This window comes from Gracilinanus agilis, chromosome 2 (genome assembly GCF_016433145.1).
Source record: "Gracilinanus agilis isolate LMUSP501 chromosome 2, AgileGrace, whole genome shotgun sequence".
Classification (NCBI taxonomy): domain Eukaryota; kingdom Metazoa; phylum Chordata; class Mammalia; order Didelphimorphia; family Didelphidae; genus Gracilinanus; species Gracilinanus agilis.
This window is the reverse complement of record NC_058131.1, coordinates 150286908-150301625: the sequence shown is the minus strand read 5'-3', so window position 1 is coordinate 150301625 and position 14718 is coordinate 150286908. Positions and strand designations below refer to the sequence as shown.

The 14718-nt window shown below is 33.3% G+C and overlaps 1 protein-coding gene across 1 annotated transcript in view; it reads right to left on the bottom strand.

Annotated features, from left to right (window-relative positions):
- The window catches only part of ANAPC1 (anaphase promoting complex subunit 1), a 122633-nt gene that overhangs the window by 93814 nt on the left and 14101 nt on the right, over window positions 1–14718 (bottom strand). Inside the window, exons 10-16 of the mRNA XM_044659509.1 lie at window positions 14352–14447; window positions 11140–11230; window positions 10962–11027; window positions 8409–8543; window positions 6912–7052; window positions 6327–6387; window positions 3047–3234 (exon numbers count right to left, since the gene is read on the bottom strand). Coding sequence (XP_044515444.1) covers window positions 3047–3234; window positions 6327–6387; window positions 6912–7052; window positions 8409–8543; window positions 10962–11027; window positions 11140–11230; window positions 14352–14447 — 778 coding nt within the window. The remainder of the gene's footprint in view (window positions 1–3046; window positions 3235–6326; window positions 6388–6911; window positions 7053–8408; window positions 8544–10961; window positions 11028–11139; window positions 11231–14351; window positions 14448–14718) is intronic.

Sequence of the window (14718 nt, the reverse complement as noted above, 5' to 3'; positions counted from 1 at the left end):
AGTAAATTCTCCATAGTCATATACCTACTTAGTTTCATAACCTTTGCCCTTATAGATATCAACCTCAAAAGTTATATGACTCAATACACACCTACACCATATAATGAGAACCCAAAATATATACATTTTTTTTTTTAATTTTAAACCCTTAACTTCTGTGTATTGACTTATAGGTGGAAGAGTGGTAAGGGTGGGCAATGGGGGTCAAGTGACTTGCCCAGGGTCACACAGCTGGGAAGTGTCTGAGGCCGGATTTGAACCTAGGACCTCCCGTCTCTAGGCTTGGCTCTCAATCCACTGAGCTACCCAGCTGCCCCTAAAATATATACATTTTAACAGAGCAAATATGAAGAATTTCAAATTACTGAATCTCTCTTAGATACATCATAAGCCCATTTCTATAGATAGAAAAGAACAATTATAATCCCAGGCTCTCTTTCAATTAAGACAAAATTTAATGTTGCTGTTGCAAACTATGCTGCTTAATTTACTATGTGAAGTAACATAATTCCATCAAAAAAATCCAAATTCCTCTTTCCTTGGGTCTCTTATGTAATAGACATGTCAAAGAGCTTTCCTTCTCATTGAAGATAAGAGGTCCTCAATTCCTGACAGTAAAAAAAAAGGGAGAGGGAATTATTAATACTCTCTCTTACCAAGTTTTGGCTCTCTGCCACAGAATGGAATATAATGAGATGTATATTTATCAGTAGGTTTTATAATTAAATAGCATGTAACATTATAAAAAGATAAAAGGGAGTTATCAAAGGCAGCATGTTTTTGTATTTCAAAAGAATGGAAAATTTATGTTTAAGAGGAAATTGTGTAAAATTGTTCTTATTTTTCCAATAAGATTTCTTCCCAACAAACAAGAACCTTAAAAAATATATCTCATAATGGTAACCCAACAACATATTCATTTGAACTTATTCCTATGTCTATCAATCAAAACACTTATTAAAGCAAAATGTTGGTATTTCGTAGATGTTTAATAATGGAGCTATACTTTAAATAGCTTAGGGCCAAATGGTCTAATGTACTTTCTTAGACCTTTTCATTTTTGTGCAACACTATAAACAGAGCTCCAAAATCAAAACTGGATTATATATTCTGGTTGGGAAAATGTCAGGGAAGGATATTTTTTTTTAAATCATATTCTTAGTTAAGATAATGGAGAAAGGAAAAGGGAAGAGGAAAAGGACAGAAATAGAGAAAGACAAGGAAAAAAGAAAGAGTTTAGAAAGATCTGAAAATAAGAAAAGGTCGGGTGAGCTTTGACTTGCAGCACTGTTGGAGGCTGGACTTTATTGACAAATAGACTAGTAACAAACGGGATTTGTCATTTAAAGAACTGTGTCAAAGACCAATGGCCCTTGCAAACAGCCACCTTTTCTATCTAATATAAAAATGAGTCTATGATCACCTAATGTGCAGGGTGCTTACAGGCATTTATCTATTTTATATCAACAAAAGTTTTTCTGCCCCCCCCCCTTTTTGGGGGAATGGAAGAGTGGGAATGGGAGGGTATGAGGTGGTTCACATAAACCAAAAGTCCAGTCCTAAGTGCATCTAAATATGTAAAGACATGGGTAGCCAGGTGGCTCAATGGATAGATAGAGTGTTAGACCTAGAGATAAAAGGTCCAGGGTTCAGATCTAGCCTCAGACAATTCCTAGCCGTATGACCTTGGGTGAGTCACTTAATCCAAATTGTCAATATTCTTAATATTGATTCTGAGACATAAGGTAAGGGCTTTAAAAAAAAATAAATATGTAAAGCTATATTGAGAATACTGGTCTAATGTAAAAAGTCAAGGGGATAGAAATTAGCAGAGAAGGGTTTGGGCTGAACCATGACACAACTATCTGATCCTAGACAAATAATGTAATTTCTTGATGTCTTTTTTTCTCTTATGTTAATGAGACTAATAACTAACTGGCCCATCTTGTGAGGAACATTATAAAAACAGAATAACATCATGTGTATAGAAAGGTGCTTTGAAAGACTAAAGCAATCTTTGTAAAACTATTAAGTTATTTATCACTTGTTTCTATTTGTAATAAATTATATAATTACATTGTTTTAAATGCTATGTAAAAGTTTTTTTTTAATTTTTTTAAAAGTGCTATGTACATATATATATATATATGATTTTAGATTTTTAAATTAGCTTTGCCCTAAACAACTTAGGTACAAGCAATAGTAAATATTACTCATATCTGATTATTTTGGATAAGATGTATTTGTTACTATTATTTATTGTTATTACTATTCATTTACCTAACTCTACTCTGAATACTGTGTGTGAATGGAATTAGCTCTAGCCCATTCATAGTCAAAACTCTACTTACCCTAGTCATCTAGATTATATCATCCCCACCTCCCTCAGAGGGGAGGGGAGATGAGTTAATCACACGTGACAATAAGTAACAAATCAAGAACAAGGGACTGCCCAAATCAGTGTAGAGGCTGCCATTTGTCTACTTGAATTAGAGGTGGCCCACAGGAAATGAGGAGAGACACTATCTCTTCAAGTATGTTGGTTACTTCCTGGTGAGGCAGTTCGGGCTTTGAACTTGGTGCTGGAGGTACTCAGCTAAGACCTCAGACTGCTTCTACTCTGAATGGTCACGTGGGTAAGTTAGGCTGACTTCCTTGGCCTACCTTGGCGTTTCCAAACTCTGCCTTAAGTAGGCTTATAGCCTCTCTGATTTCTAAAGTCTTGTGGCTTGTAGCCTAGTTTATTTAGCCTTTTAACCCTCTCTCTCCGTCCAGGCCTCTGCAGGCCTGGACTTGCCTCTCCTTCTCTCTATTTCCCTACCTTTTACCTTCCTAATTGTAAATAAACTACCTTAAACCCGATTCTGACTTGGGTCTATTTTAATTATGGAATCAATCTGAATTGTTGATTCCTGGCGGCCACACTTTAAATATATATCTATAAAATATCTAAAATCTCCCTCTTACAACTGTGATGCTATTAATTATCCAAAAACTATGTTGATACAAATATAAGAACATAGGAAAAAAAAAAGAATTGACTTACATTGCGGATCCATGCCAAGCGGTCTGTGTTATAGCCCATCATATTCATTAGACAAGTTACGAATAAGTTCCATTCTGAATGATAACTAGGTCCTCCGGGAGCATTGTGAACATTGTACCACTTGACAAGCATCTGCACCGCTATCTCTTTTGGTAGTATAGACTTGACAGCTTGTAAACACTTTTTTACTATTAGAAACAGAGGTTAGTTTTAGTATGTTTTTTAAACACATACTTTTTCCTTATCAAAAGGTAAAAGCTCACTGTTAGAAGATCTAAGTTGCCAAAAACAATTGTTTGAAAAAGACAACAAAATGAAAAATCATCAACTTAATGATCTACAAGTCACTCATTGGATGGAATAAAATGTAGTTCAAAAGCAATGGCTTCTCTCTCATGTATTTTTAAACAATATGAGGCTGTTATACTCATTAACCTTGAAATATAGTTAATTTTAAGTATCAAAGGCTTTTCTTGATGACAGCGTAATTACAGAGAAAGACACGCACACACAAACACACACACTAAGGAATTCTCTCAACAGAAGTGACAGATGAAGTCATTAAATGTTGCACAACACTATGAAGTAGTTATAATAATAGCTAGCATTCATTTAATGCTTTAAGGTTTGCTAAGCATGTTGTTTCATTTGAGCCTTATAATCCAGTGAGGTGGATGTTATTATCATTTACATTTTAGCAGGTACTTTGGTGGTAGAGTTAATAGAATACTAGACTTAGGTGTCAGAAAAATCTAATCAGGCACCCTTAATATCTATGGGACTCTGGTTGAGTCACTGAATTGCTCTCTACCTCAGTTTCCTCAGTATAAAATAAGCATAGTATCTGAGAATTAAATGAGATAACACAAAATAAGGCAAAAATAATTTGCAAATTTTAAAATACTATATACAAAGGGTCAGAGCTAGGAAGTGTCTACATCAGGATTTTAACTTGGGTCCTTTTGACTCCAGGTCCAGCCCTCTGGACCATGACACCTATCAACTTATGTCTTCAGAGGTTACTGAAGCATGGAGGGCTTTTTAACCCTAAATTAAATGGCATGAGACTGCTTAGCTGTTTTAATTTTGCAGATATTCCTTCAGTGTTACTTCTTGGCATTAGTATGCCCTCCTTAATAAAGCCTACTCTCTAATTTGCTTTGGATTGAGAAATCTGATGACAAAGCTTATTAGAAACAAGTACAAAATAAGCATCTATAGAATTCAGCTAGGTTGGGCTAGATGGTCTCTGAGGTGCTGTTGTTCTGTGAAAAGAGAACCCAACAAACTGCTACTTAAGCACTTGAGCTTTAGTGCATACCTATTTGATATCTATGTCTACACGGAGGTCTTTCTTATTTCCTTGACCATATTTAAAAGCAGCTGGATAAGAGAAATATTACTGTACCAAGACAGATTATCACATATCACACCAATGGAAGTTTAATTTTTGTAGCAATATTTTGTTTTAGTCAACTAAGTCTATCATGACTTTAAAGAATACAATTGAAATTTTTTAATATTTCAAAAGATAAATTATTTTATCAGTGTAGGAACTCCCTGTACTTTTCATAGACTATACCTCCACCACAGAGATGATCATAAAAATAAAAAATCATAAGTTAAAAACTCTGGCATCTGATAGTTTTCACAAGTTAACAATGCCATATTAGAAACATGCAGGACTTAAAAGAGTCAGAAAAACTTTGAATATTGTCTCTGATACCTGATAGCCATGTGAGCCACAGACATGTCATTTATAATGTATAACTTCCTTGATCCTCAGTTCCCTCATTTATCTATTGGGCCTAATAATGCCTTCATGCCTACCTAATAGGGTACTATATGGCTCGTCTAAAATTGTGTATACTGCTCTACACACATACCTTAAAGCATTACATAATTGCCAGCTATCAGTATCATGACTTGCAATCAAATATGTTTAATGAAAGCGCTATTTCTTTACCTAGATATTTTTGGAATATACAGCATTTTATTGTTAGTAGGGCATTCCTTTACAAAAGATAATATATACAGAGCCAGGCCAACTTTAAATCAGTTCTTACTTTAACTGCTTCCTCCAAAGAATAGTTATTTTGTTGCACATATGAAATTAGTATAAGAAATAAATGGTCAAAAATATGAACAAATAGTTCTCAAAAGAACTGAAGAATTAACAATTAACAAATCACTAGTAATAAGAGAAATGCAAATCAAAACCGAGAAATCACTTTATGACTACATAATTAGCTAAGATGACAAAAGACGGAAAGTTTGGAAGTGTCATAGAAAACAGGCACAACAATGGAAATGAGAATTTGTTTAATCATCCCGAAAAGCTATTTGGAATCATGTTAAGAGCATGAGACTAAAATGCCCTTACCCTTTGATCCAGAGATTCAAGATATACAACCCAAGTCGATGACAAAAAGCAAAGTCCCATACAGAGCAAAATACTTATAGTAGCACTTTTTGTAATAGCAAAGAACTATAAACAAAGTAAATAAGCAACAATTAGGAAATGGTTAAATAAACTGAATTCGAAGAGATGATTTTAAATTAGTTGTTTGGAACTTAGATTACATCTTATATAATTTTATAAATGGCTAAAAGTGTTGTGTGAAACATGAATGTGAAGGAATATTACTGTATTGTAAGAAATGATGACTGATATGAACACAAAGAAGTATGAGAAGGCAAATGAATTATTGCAAGGTCAAGCAAGTAGAACCAAGGGAAAATATAAACAATGAAAACAATGTAAAAAGGAAAGAACAACGAATGGAACAAGATACTGGGATACCGTAATGATTTAGCCTGACTCCAAAAAAGAAATATAAGAAGACATCTCTTCCTGATTCTTTACCACAGTGGGAGACTATGAGTGTAGAACAGTGCACATATCTGTCTTTTTCAACATACTGTTTGGTTTTGCTGAACTGCTTTTCCCCAGCTTCTTTATTCTTCATTATAACAATGGGAAACTGGGGCATGTAGGTGATATAAAAATAAAGATATGAATAAAAACTTATTTTTGAAAATAGCTTTAAAAATAGCACTGTTGAAATATGACCCCTGGGGCTGTTACTCTTCAAAGCTTCTTCAAAGCTCAGGCTGACACCCAAAACATACTCTAGCCACACTGCAAAAAGAACTTGCTCAAAACAGTTTTAAGAACAGGTTTCCACATTTCCAAACTACTGATGCAAATTACAGGAGCATTATTATTGTGACAATTACTCCAAATTACAAATACCACAAAAATCATTTCCAATCATACCTAATTCTGAAGTGGCAATTTCAGGAATGGTGATCCTAACCATTGAACCATTACCGAGTTCCTAGTAAAGTAAATGGCAACAATTATTAGGAAGTAAATATTTCTATTTATGATACATTCCTACTTATTCACTCCTATTTATTTGTTTGTTTGTTTATTTATTTATTCATCCATCCATTCATTTATTTGTTTATTTATTTATTTGTTTATTTTTAAGGCCCTTACCTTCCTCTTAGAGTCAATACAGTGTATTGGCTCCAAGGCAGAAGAGTGGTAAAGGTAGACAATGGGGGTTAAGTGTCTTTAAATGTGCTCATTTTGTAAATAATACTACAAGATTTGGGGATGAAAGTATACAAGTTCAGCAATGATCTTTAAAATAGTAATCATTAGACACCTAAATCTAAGCTGAAAATATGGGAATTTAAAATAAAAAATGCTAAACGATCCAAGGCTTTTAAACAGGTAAAGAAAGTATAACCATAGAAAAAAATTTCCTCTTCAACTGAAACATTTTATCCTGTCAAATCTGATATCATGACCATATTTCTTTTTAAGATCTCTATTCACAGAATATGTACTTACAAGTGTTACTCTGTTATGGACAGGGTCTCTAACAGAGTGAATGTAACTTCCAAGTTGCTGAAAAGTACAGTCATCAATATAAGGTGAATCATGAAGTTTTGAAGAATCCCTGAGCTCTGGAACTGGCGACAACAGTACTACCTGAAAGAAGGTAAAAGAAAAAAAAAACAGTTCTTTGGAATCAAATCAACTTCAAAAGCTAATAACTCAGGGGGCAGCTGGGTAGCTCAGTGGATTGAGAGCCAGGCCTAGAGATGGGAGGTCCTAGGTTCAAATCTGGCCTCAGACACTTCCCAGCTGTGTGACCCTGGGCAAGTCACTTGACCCCCATTGCCTACCCTTACCACTATTCTGCCTAGGAGCCAATACACAGTATTGACTCCAAGACAGAAGGTAAGGGTTTAAAAAAAAAAAAAAAAGCTAATAACTCCCCTATGCACACTGAATTTTCTTAAGTTCAAGTAGGACTTAAATCTAGAATCAGAAAATTTAGATACATATGAAGACTGTAACTTAAAAAAAGTTTGATTTCCAAGAAATGATTTTAAATTAGTTGTTTGGAATTTAGATCACATCTTACCAAATAATGTTATAAATGGTGGATGGATTCCAAGATCTGCCCACAAGTTATCAGTGTAGTACTTTCAAGGCAACCACAGAAAGAGCCACCAACTAAGCAGCAAGAAAATACTAGGTCCCCAGTCATGGACTGTTTGTTGTTTGGCTGAATGTACAACTAATCATTTCTATGTATAAGATCTCTTAGGGCAAGAAATAATTCTTTTCTTTTTTAAAACTCTACCTTCTGTCTTAGAATCAATACTATGATATGAATATATGATATATAGAATATATGTAGAGAGAATATATGATTAGAATCAATACTATAGATGGGAATATGGTAATATTCCCATCTCTGGGCCTGGCTCTCAATCCACTGAGCCATCCAGCTGCCCCACTGAAAAACCAATTCTTAAAAGAGAAATAGAATAAATTCTCTAACTTAATACTTTACAAAATGAGGAATTTAAACTTATTTTCAGGTTCAATGTCGGGCTGAAGCCTTTTTTATCTAATTACTTATATGTTCCTTTCAAACACTGCTATTATGGTTCTAGTAACTGTTTATTTTGTTTTACTTTTCCCCCATTAGGATCCATGGCCTATGACCTAAATATGATATCTATCCATTGACAAAAATGGAAACACAAAAATAAAAAGTAATTTCATTCATTCATACTTCAGTTATCATTTACATATAGATGTCTCCTAAATACAACTTTAGCTCTGACCCTCTTTCTAGTCCGATATCTTCAGTAGTTTGAGATTACCCAAACACAGTCTTTATTTTAATTACAGAAAGGATATTAGTTCAATTCCTACATTTTTATTCTAGATTTTTTCCCTTTTAGAAAAATGCAAAAATTCAAAGGATTAGATGGCTAATAGAAGTTCTAAATAAAGATAATTTTGAGCATTTCAGAATATATTCCTTACCTCATCCAAGGAACCAAGTGGCTTGCTTAGAGTCTTAGGAGTACTAACGCTGTCCAGAGGAGTGCTAGGTCTTGGCATTGTGTTTGACATTGTCAGAGAAGGAACTGGCAGTCCAGGAATGAAAACTTTCCCTACCTTTTGTAAATAAATAAGAGAAAGAGGAAAAATGTAGAAGATATATAATAATGTTATATAATCATAATTACATATAAAGAATATGTTAAGACATACAACTTTCATAACTTTCTAAACTATAAAATAGTTACTGAAGATAAATGAATCACTTAAAATAAGAATGCTAATTTGAGCCTAGTGTTAAACCATTAGTGCTCAATATTAGAAGCCAAAAAAGGAAGAATATTAAAATGTTAACCTTTCTTAATATGACACTTATTTCATGCTCTATCAGTTCTTCAAAAGATTTATGACTCCATTAGAAAAGGAGTAGTCTTCGTTAATACAGATCAAAATCTCTCCACAGAAGACAGTTCCTGTGGCATCCCAGATACATTCTAATCTTGAAAGTATTATTAATGTATTAATATTGTAACCTATGTTTGTTGTATTCTCTCTCTCTTTCTATCTCCTTTATCCATTTTCCCTCAGTTTCTAACTCTCCTTCTCAGGTGTCCACCCACGAATATATTATTTTGTGGCTGCAGGCAGTCACAGTTCCACAAATTGCTATGACCAAAAAAATCATTACTTGGTGACCATTCAGCTTGATGGTGATGAGTTTCTCTAACTGGGCTAAGCTGGGACTCAGATGCTTCTACTTAAAGGCTCTCCATCTTGATAAACTTTTCTAGGGTTTAGGGCTAAATGGCATAGCCTACTACACAAGAATAAGGAATTGGTAGAAAGATGTCAATAGTGTATTTTTTTGATTATATAACATTAGGATCCTATGGCAGAAAATTATTTGAGTCTTCTTGGCTATTTGAAGCTGTTTTCAATCACATACAACAGAAAGCTAAAAATACACTAATTTTGTAATGCTATACAAATCCTAATAACTTATTTTACTATTTCCCTTGCTCAAGTTGGTGATTTCTTCTCTCATCAGTTAAAAAGGAGAATAGTATCTATGCAAAAGGATAGTATTCTGCCAAGGGTATAATTAACAATATGATTAAATAGCCTAAAAACAGGCAATGGAGGAACAGTACATTTAATTAGATACTGTTTTGTTTAAAAATTTTTTTAAAAAGGCAAAATAATGGGGGTTATGATAGGGTACATATATTTATGCGAAAAAAATTATATTTGTGAAAAAATGGAATGTTGTGAGACTTTAAAGAACAATCTTGGTGCCAAAGAAGGAATTTTAGGAGACACCTCCTCCCTATTCCTTTGCCAAGGCTGAGGTCCAGGAATGAAAGATATATAAGATAGATAAATATCTTATTCTGTGACACATATTCCTCAATCTAGTGACACTGGCCTCCTGGCTATTCCACAGACAAGACATGTCATCTCTTAGTCTCTGGCCAAAACAAAGATTGAATTTTAACCTCACACCACAAAGTGAACAAAGATAAAAAGTTTTGGAAAAAAGAACACATTTATGCACTGTTAATGGACTTGAGAATTTATCCAATTGTCCTGGAAAGTAATTTGAAATGATGCTAAGAAATAACTGAAATGTCCATAATCTTTGATCTAGAGATTTCGTTATTCAATATATATACTCCAAGGAGGTCAATGGCAAAAAATTACAATAATAATAATAATAATAATAATAATAATAATAATAATTTTTTAAAAAAAGTTTTCCAAAACAGGTAGCATCTAGTTAGAAACTCTCAGAAAAACTAGGAATTTTTAAGAGCAGAAGCATTCTTGGTATAAGGAATAACCTTTGTAAAGGCATGGATTAAAAAAATAGAATGCTGAGTTCAAAACAGAGCAAACAGGCCATTTTGGCCAGGATGGAAAATTATATAAAGGAGAGTAATGTGAAAATTCTAGAAGAATAAGAATACTATATGGAACACTATAGATAATCTCAGACTTTTCTATTGTTTTAATAGCTAATAGTACTCAACTTTTTTTATGCTGCATTTTTTTTTTAAATAAGGATGGCTCTCTGGGAAGGGGAGGAGGAATACATTGGGAAATATAAGATATAAAATAATTTTTTAAGAAAAAGATTTGAGTTTAGTAGACTTTTGTCAATTTAAGTCAAGAATATAATATGAAAGCTATACAAGCTAATGAACTATTAGTCTTCAGTAAGAAGGACAGTCTACTCAGTGAGTGAGTAACAGTACTACCATAGTCTATCTTGGTCTGACCACATTTGGAATATTGTTTTTAGCCTGAAAAAACACATTTTAGGGAAAGCCATTAGTAGAGGGCAACAAAAATGGCAAAAAGTTTCAAGATCATGTCATATGAGGATCATATTTTGAGGATCAGAGAACACGATAGTCATAATCAAGTAATTGAAGGGGCTTCCACATTTAAAAGAGGTGAACAAGACAGTTAAGCAAAAAATACTAACGAAGTACTCTAACAAAAAAAATAATGTAAATGCTACTAAGTACATACCCGAACCAATCCAGTGTATAGTACCAGGTTTCCATTACCTTCTAGGACCAGCATGGTATCAATTTTCTAAAATTAGATATAATAAACTATTTTAGTTTGCTAATATGAGAAAAGCTAACTTTTTTTAAATTAGGAGAGTTTAATGAGACCTAATAACATTCAAATATTGTTTACTTGCCTCCACTGGTGCTGCATCTTTTGCATGTAAGTTAGTGACAGAACCAAAGATCAGCTGAGCTTTATCATTAGTCTCTTGAAACTTTACACAGCTAAATAATGGAATTAAAAAAAAGAAAGCTTTTCAGTTAGTTCAAAGGCAACAGAAATGTATTTCTTTTCATTTTCATTTCATACAAAAATCTTAAGAGAGAAGGGCAGATAATATTGTGGAATACAGGGAATAATCCAGTTTAAGGCATTTTAAATATTCTCCCAAGTAGTAAGTATAGTTTTACTAGGTATTGGTGAAAAATTATGGACTTGAAACAGAGGTTTATAGTGAAGAAAAAAAATCTGCATTTTCAAAGATGCTGATCTCAGTATCAATGTAATACAGTAGAAAAAAGGCTGACTCAAGTTATAGGACCTAGATTCAAATCCCATCTCTGGCATGACTTATGTGAACTTAAGGCATGCTACTAAATATCCCTTATCTATATTCCTTATTAAATTTTATTTTATTTGATATTACCCAATGTTCTAGCCTTTCAAGATCTTTTAGGGCTTCAGGTATTAGCTAGCATATTCTTCCAGTGTTAAGACACTTATAAATTTGTTAAACAGGGTATCTATGCCTTTATCTAAGTCAATGATAAAAATATCAAAGAGCTCATAGCCAATTCTGAAAGATTCTCTCAGAAAATTCTTCGAAAGAATTCCTTTAATGCTGACCTTGAACTGTTAATGATTACTCTTTGAATCTGATCATTCAAACACTTCTGAACACCTCTAAATGTACTATCCATTCAAAAGTACTACAGAACATGGAATCAAAGAACTAAGTTCAAATTCTCTCACAAACACTTAGTAGGTCTGTAGTCCTGGACACTTAACCTTAACCTCTGCCAGTCTGAGTTTCCTCATCTGTTAAAAAAAACAATAATAACAGCATCTACCTCACAAGGTCACTGTTAGGATCAAATGAGATAATATATGTAAAACACTCTGCAAAGTTTGAAGCCTTACATAAATTTTAGCTATTATGCATAGACATAGACAAAATTATAATTATCTGGAGGAACAAACTCAGACATCTCAAGAGAAATCATTAAAAAAAAAACAGGAAGGGGACTCTAAATCATTAGATCTCAAATATTACAAAGCAATAACTGATATGAGTTTTTAAAAAAGAACTGATCCATGGAACAGATTAGGTACAGAAGACCAGAAGCACTGGCACATAGTAGTGTTAGATAAACCCAATGACACAAATCATTAGGCTAAGGACACACTAGTCAACAAAAATGGCTGGGAAAATTTGAAAGCAATCTGGAAGAACTAAGGCTTGTGTGCCCTTATCTCAATGATTTGATACACCTAGATGCAAAAGGTCCTATCATCAAATGAACAAATTCAACAAATGAAAGGAAAATGGAATGAGATACCTCTTAAAGTAGAGAAATAGTTCATGAGACAGAGGATCACAAGGAAAAAGCACAATTTTAGTGAAATAAAACTAAATATTAAAATTAAAATGCCTTTGCACAAACAAAATCATGCAGCTAGAACATCTGTGTATACACATAACACATAATGATGACAGTAATACCAAAAAAGAAAAGGGTGTCAATGAAACATCATTAAATATACAAAGGACACAAGGAAGGTGGAAAGTTTCCAAGAGGAATACACAAGTGGGGCAATTATTGGTATTACCATGTAAAATTCAAAAGGAACAACAGTGGATTTGCAGTTTCATGTACAAGGCCTATTTTCTGGCCCTTTTTGTGTATGGAAATGTTCATGTGAGTAGTTTCCTAATTCACAATAAAATTTTTAAAAGAAATAAGCCTAGAAATTTCAGAAAACCAAGGCCAACACAGGATTAAAGGTTTATTTTTAACAGAAATATAATATTCCTAAATCTAGTGAATAATACTATATTTTGTCTATAAAAGAAAGAAATTAGGGGCACAACAGACAGGGTTGTACCAGCATGTTCAAGGCACTGTGAGGCCACTCAAGATGGGAATAAGAGCTTGCTACCTTATCTTTACAAAAATTATGGGGATCTCTAAAATCACCTATTCCAAAACTCTTGAGACTGAATCTTGGCTCCTAGGATTCTCTGGCTATCCCTCACTCCTGGTGTCCCTCATATCTGGAACAGAGGCTAAATTCCATCTATTGGCTAAAAGTCCCATCTAAAAATCCATCTTCTATATGAAGACTTTCCTCACCTCTTAATTCTAATGTCTTCTCTTTGTTAATGTCTTCCTATTTATCCTATATAGATATTTACATGTTGTCTATATACTGTTAGATGGTGAGCTCCTAGAGCAGGGACTGTCTTTTGCCTCTTTCTGTATCACCAGTGCTTAGCACAATCCCTGGCACATAGTAGGTACTCAATAAATGTACATTTATTGATCAATCTCATAGCTTAAGTGATTTAGCAATTAAGAAGCATAGACATTTTATAGATGGAACATAAGAATAGGAGATGTTTTAGATTCTGCTTCTCATTTTAACACTAAGATCTGTGACAAGCCACTTAAGGGCTCTGAGGAAACTAGAGATACCATCTGTTGTCCAATCTAATTTGGTTTTGCCAAGAAACACAAATGAGATAATGTGGTGGAAAGTTTTTTGAAAACTTAAAATATCAAAAATGCACAAATGACGAATATACAAATATCTAGGTATATGTAGCAAAAGATTCTGAACGAGAACCCAAGTCTGTGTTCTGGTGCAGTGCTCCATCCACTACAGCCTCTAAGCATTTCCTTCAACAACATTAACAGAACAAGTTTTTGTAAAAAACTAGATTTTTAAATAATTGGAGGGAGGGAGGGAGAACTTCTGACATTTTTATGGCCACATGTTATGTTCCTCTTAAAATTCATATTGATGAATGTTTCTTTCAGATAATAAACTTCTAGATCTGTAAGGGCCCTTGGCAAAATTCTTAGCATAACCCCTAGATTTCCAAATAAAGAAACAGGAAGAAAAGTAAGTCAAGTGATTTGTCCAAGATGACAAAAGCTACTCATTCAGTCAGATCCAGATTTAAACTGTAAGTCCAAGACTCTATAAATTACACTAGTGAAATGATTTCCAAAATTTGAGAATTTATAGATTTTATTCATCTCCTTTCTAATATAGAATATTTTATATCTATGAAGAAATACATTCTACAAAAACCTAAAACACACACACACATGCACTTACCGAAGCTGGAGTTGGGATTCTATTAAAAAACACAAAAACTTCTGTCCACAGAGGTCAGACGTAATAAATACTTTTGAGGCTGGGGAATTTTTCTCTCTAATAATATTAAAGAAGAAAAAAGAAAAAAAGAAACATAAGCAAAAATAGATTCTTTTACACAACATATGCTGACTTAGGCACAATTTCCCAAACCAGAGTTCAGATTCTTCAAATCCTTGAAGCAATGCTTTTGGAAGATCATATCTTTTATATGGCACATATTACAAATTTTATTTCTGTAGTGTTTAAGTTTTAATTTATATAAAATTAAATTTCAGTTGTTTTTCCTGACATAACTAAATTCTTTGGCAAAAGAATACTATATAAC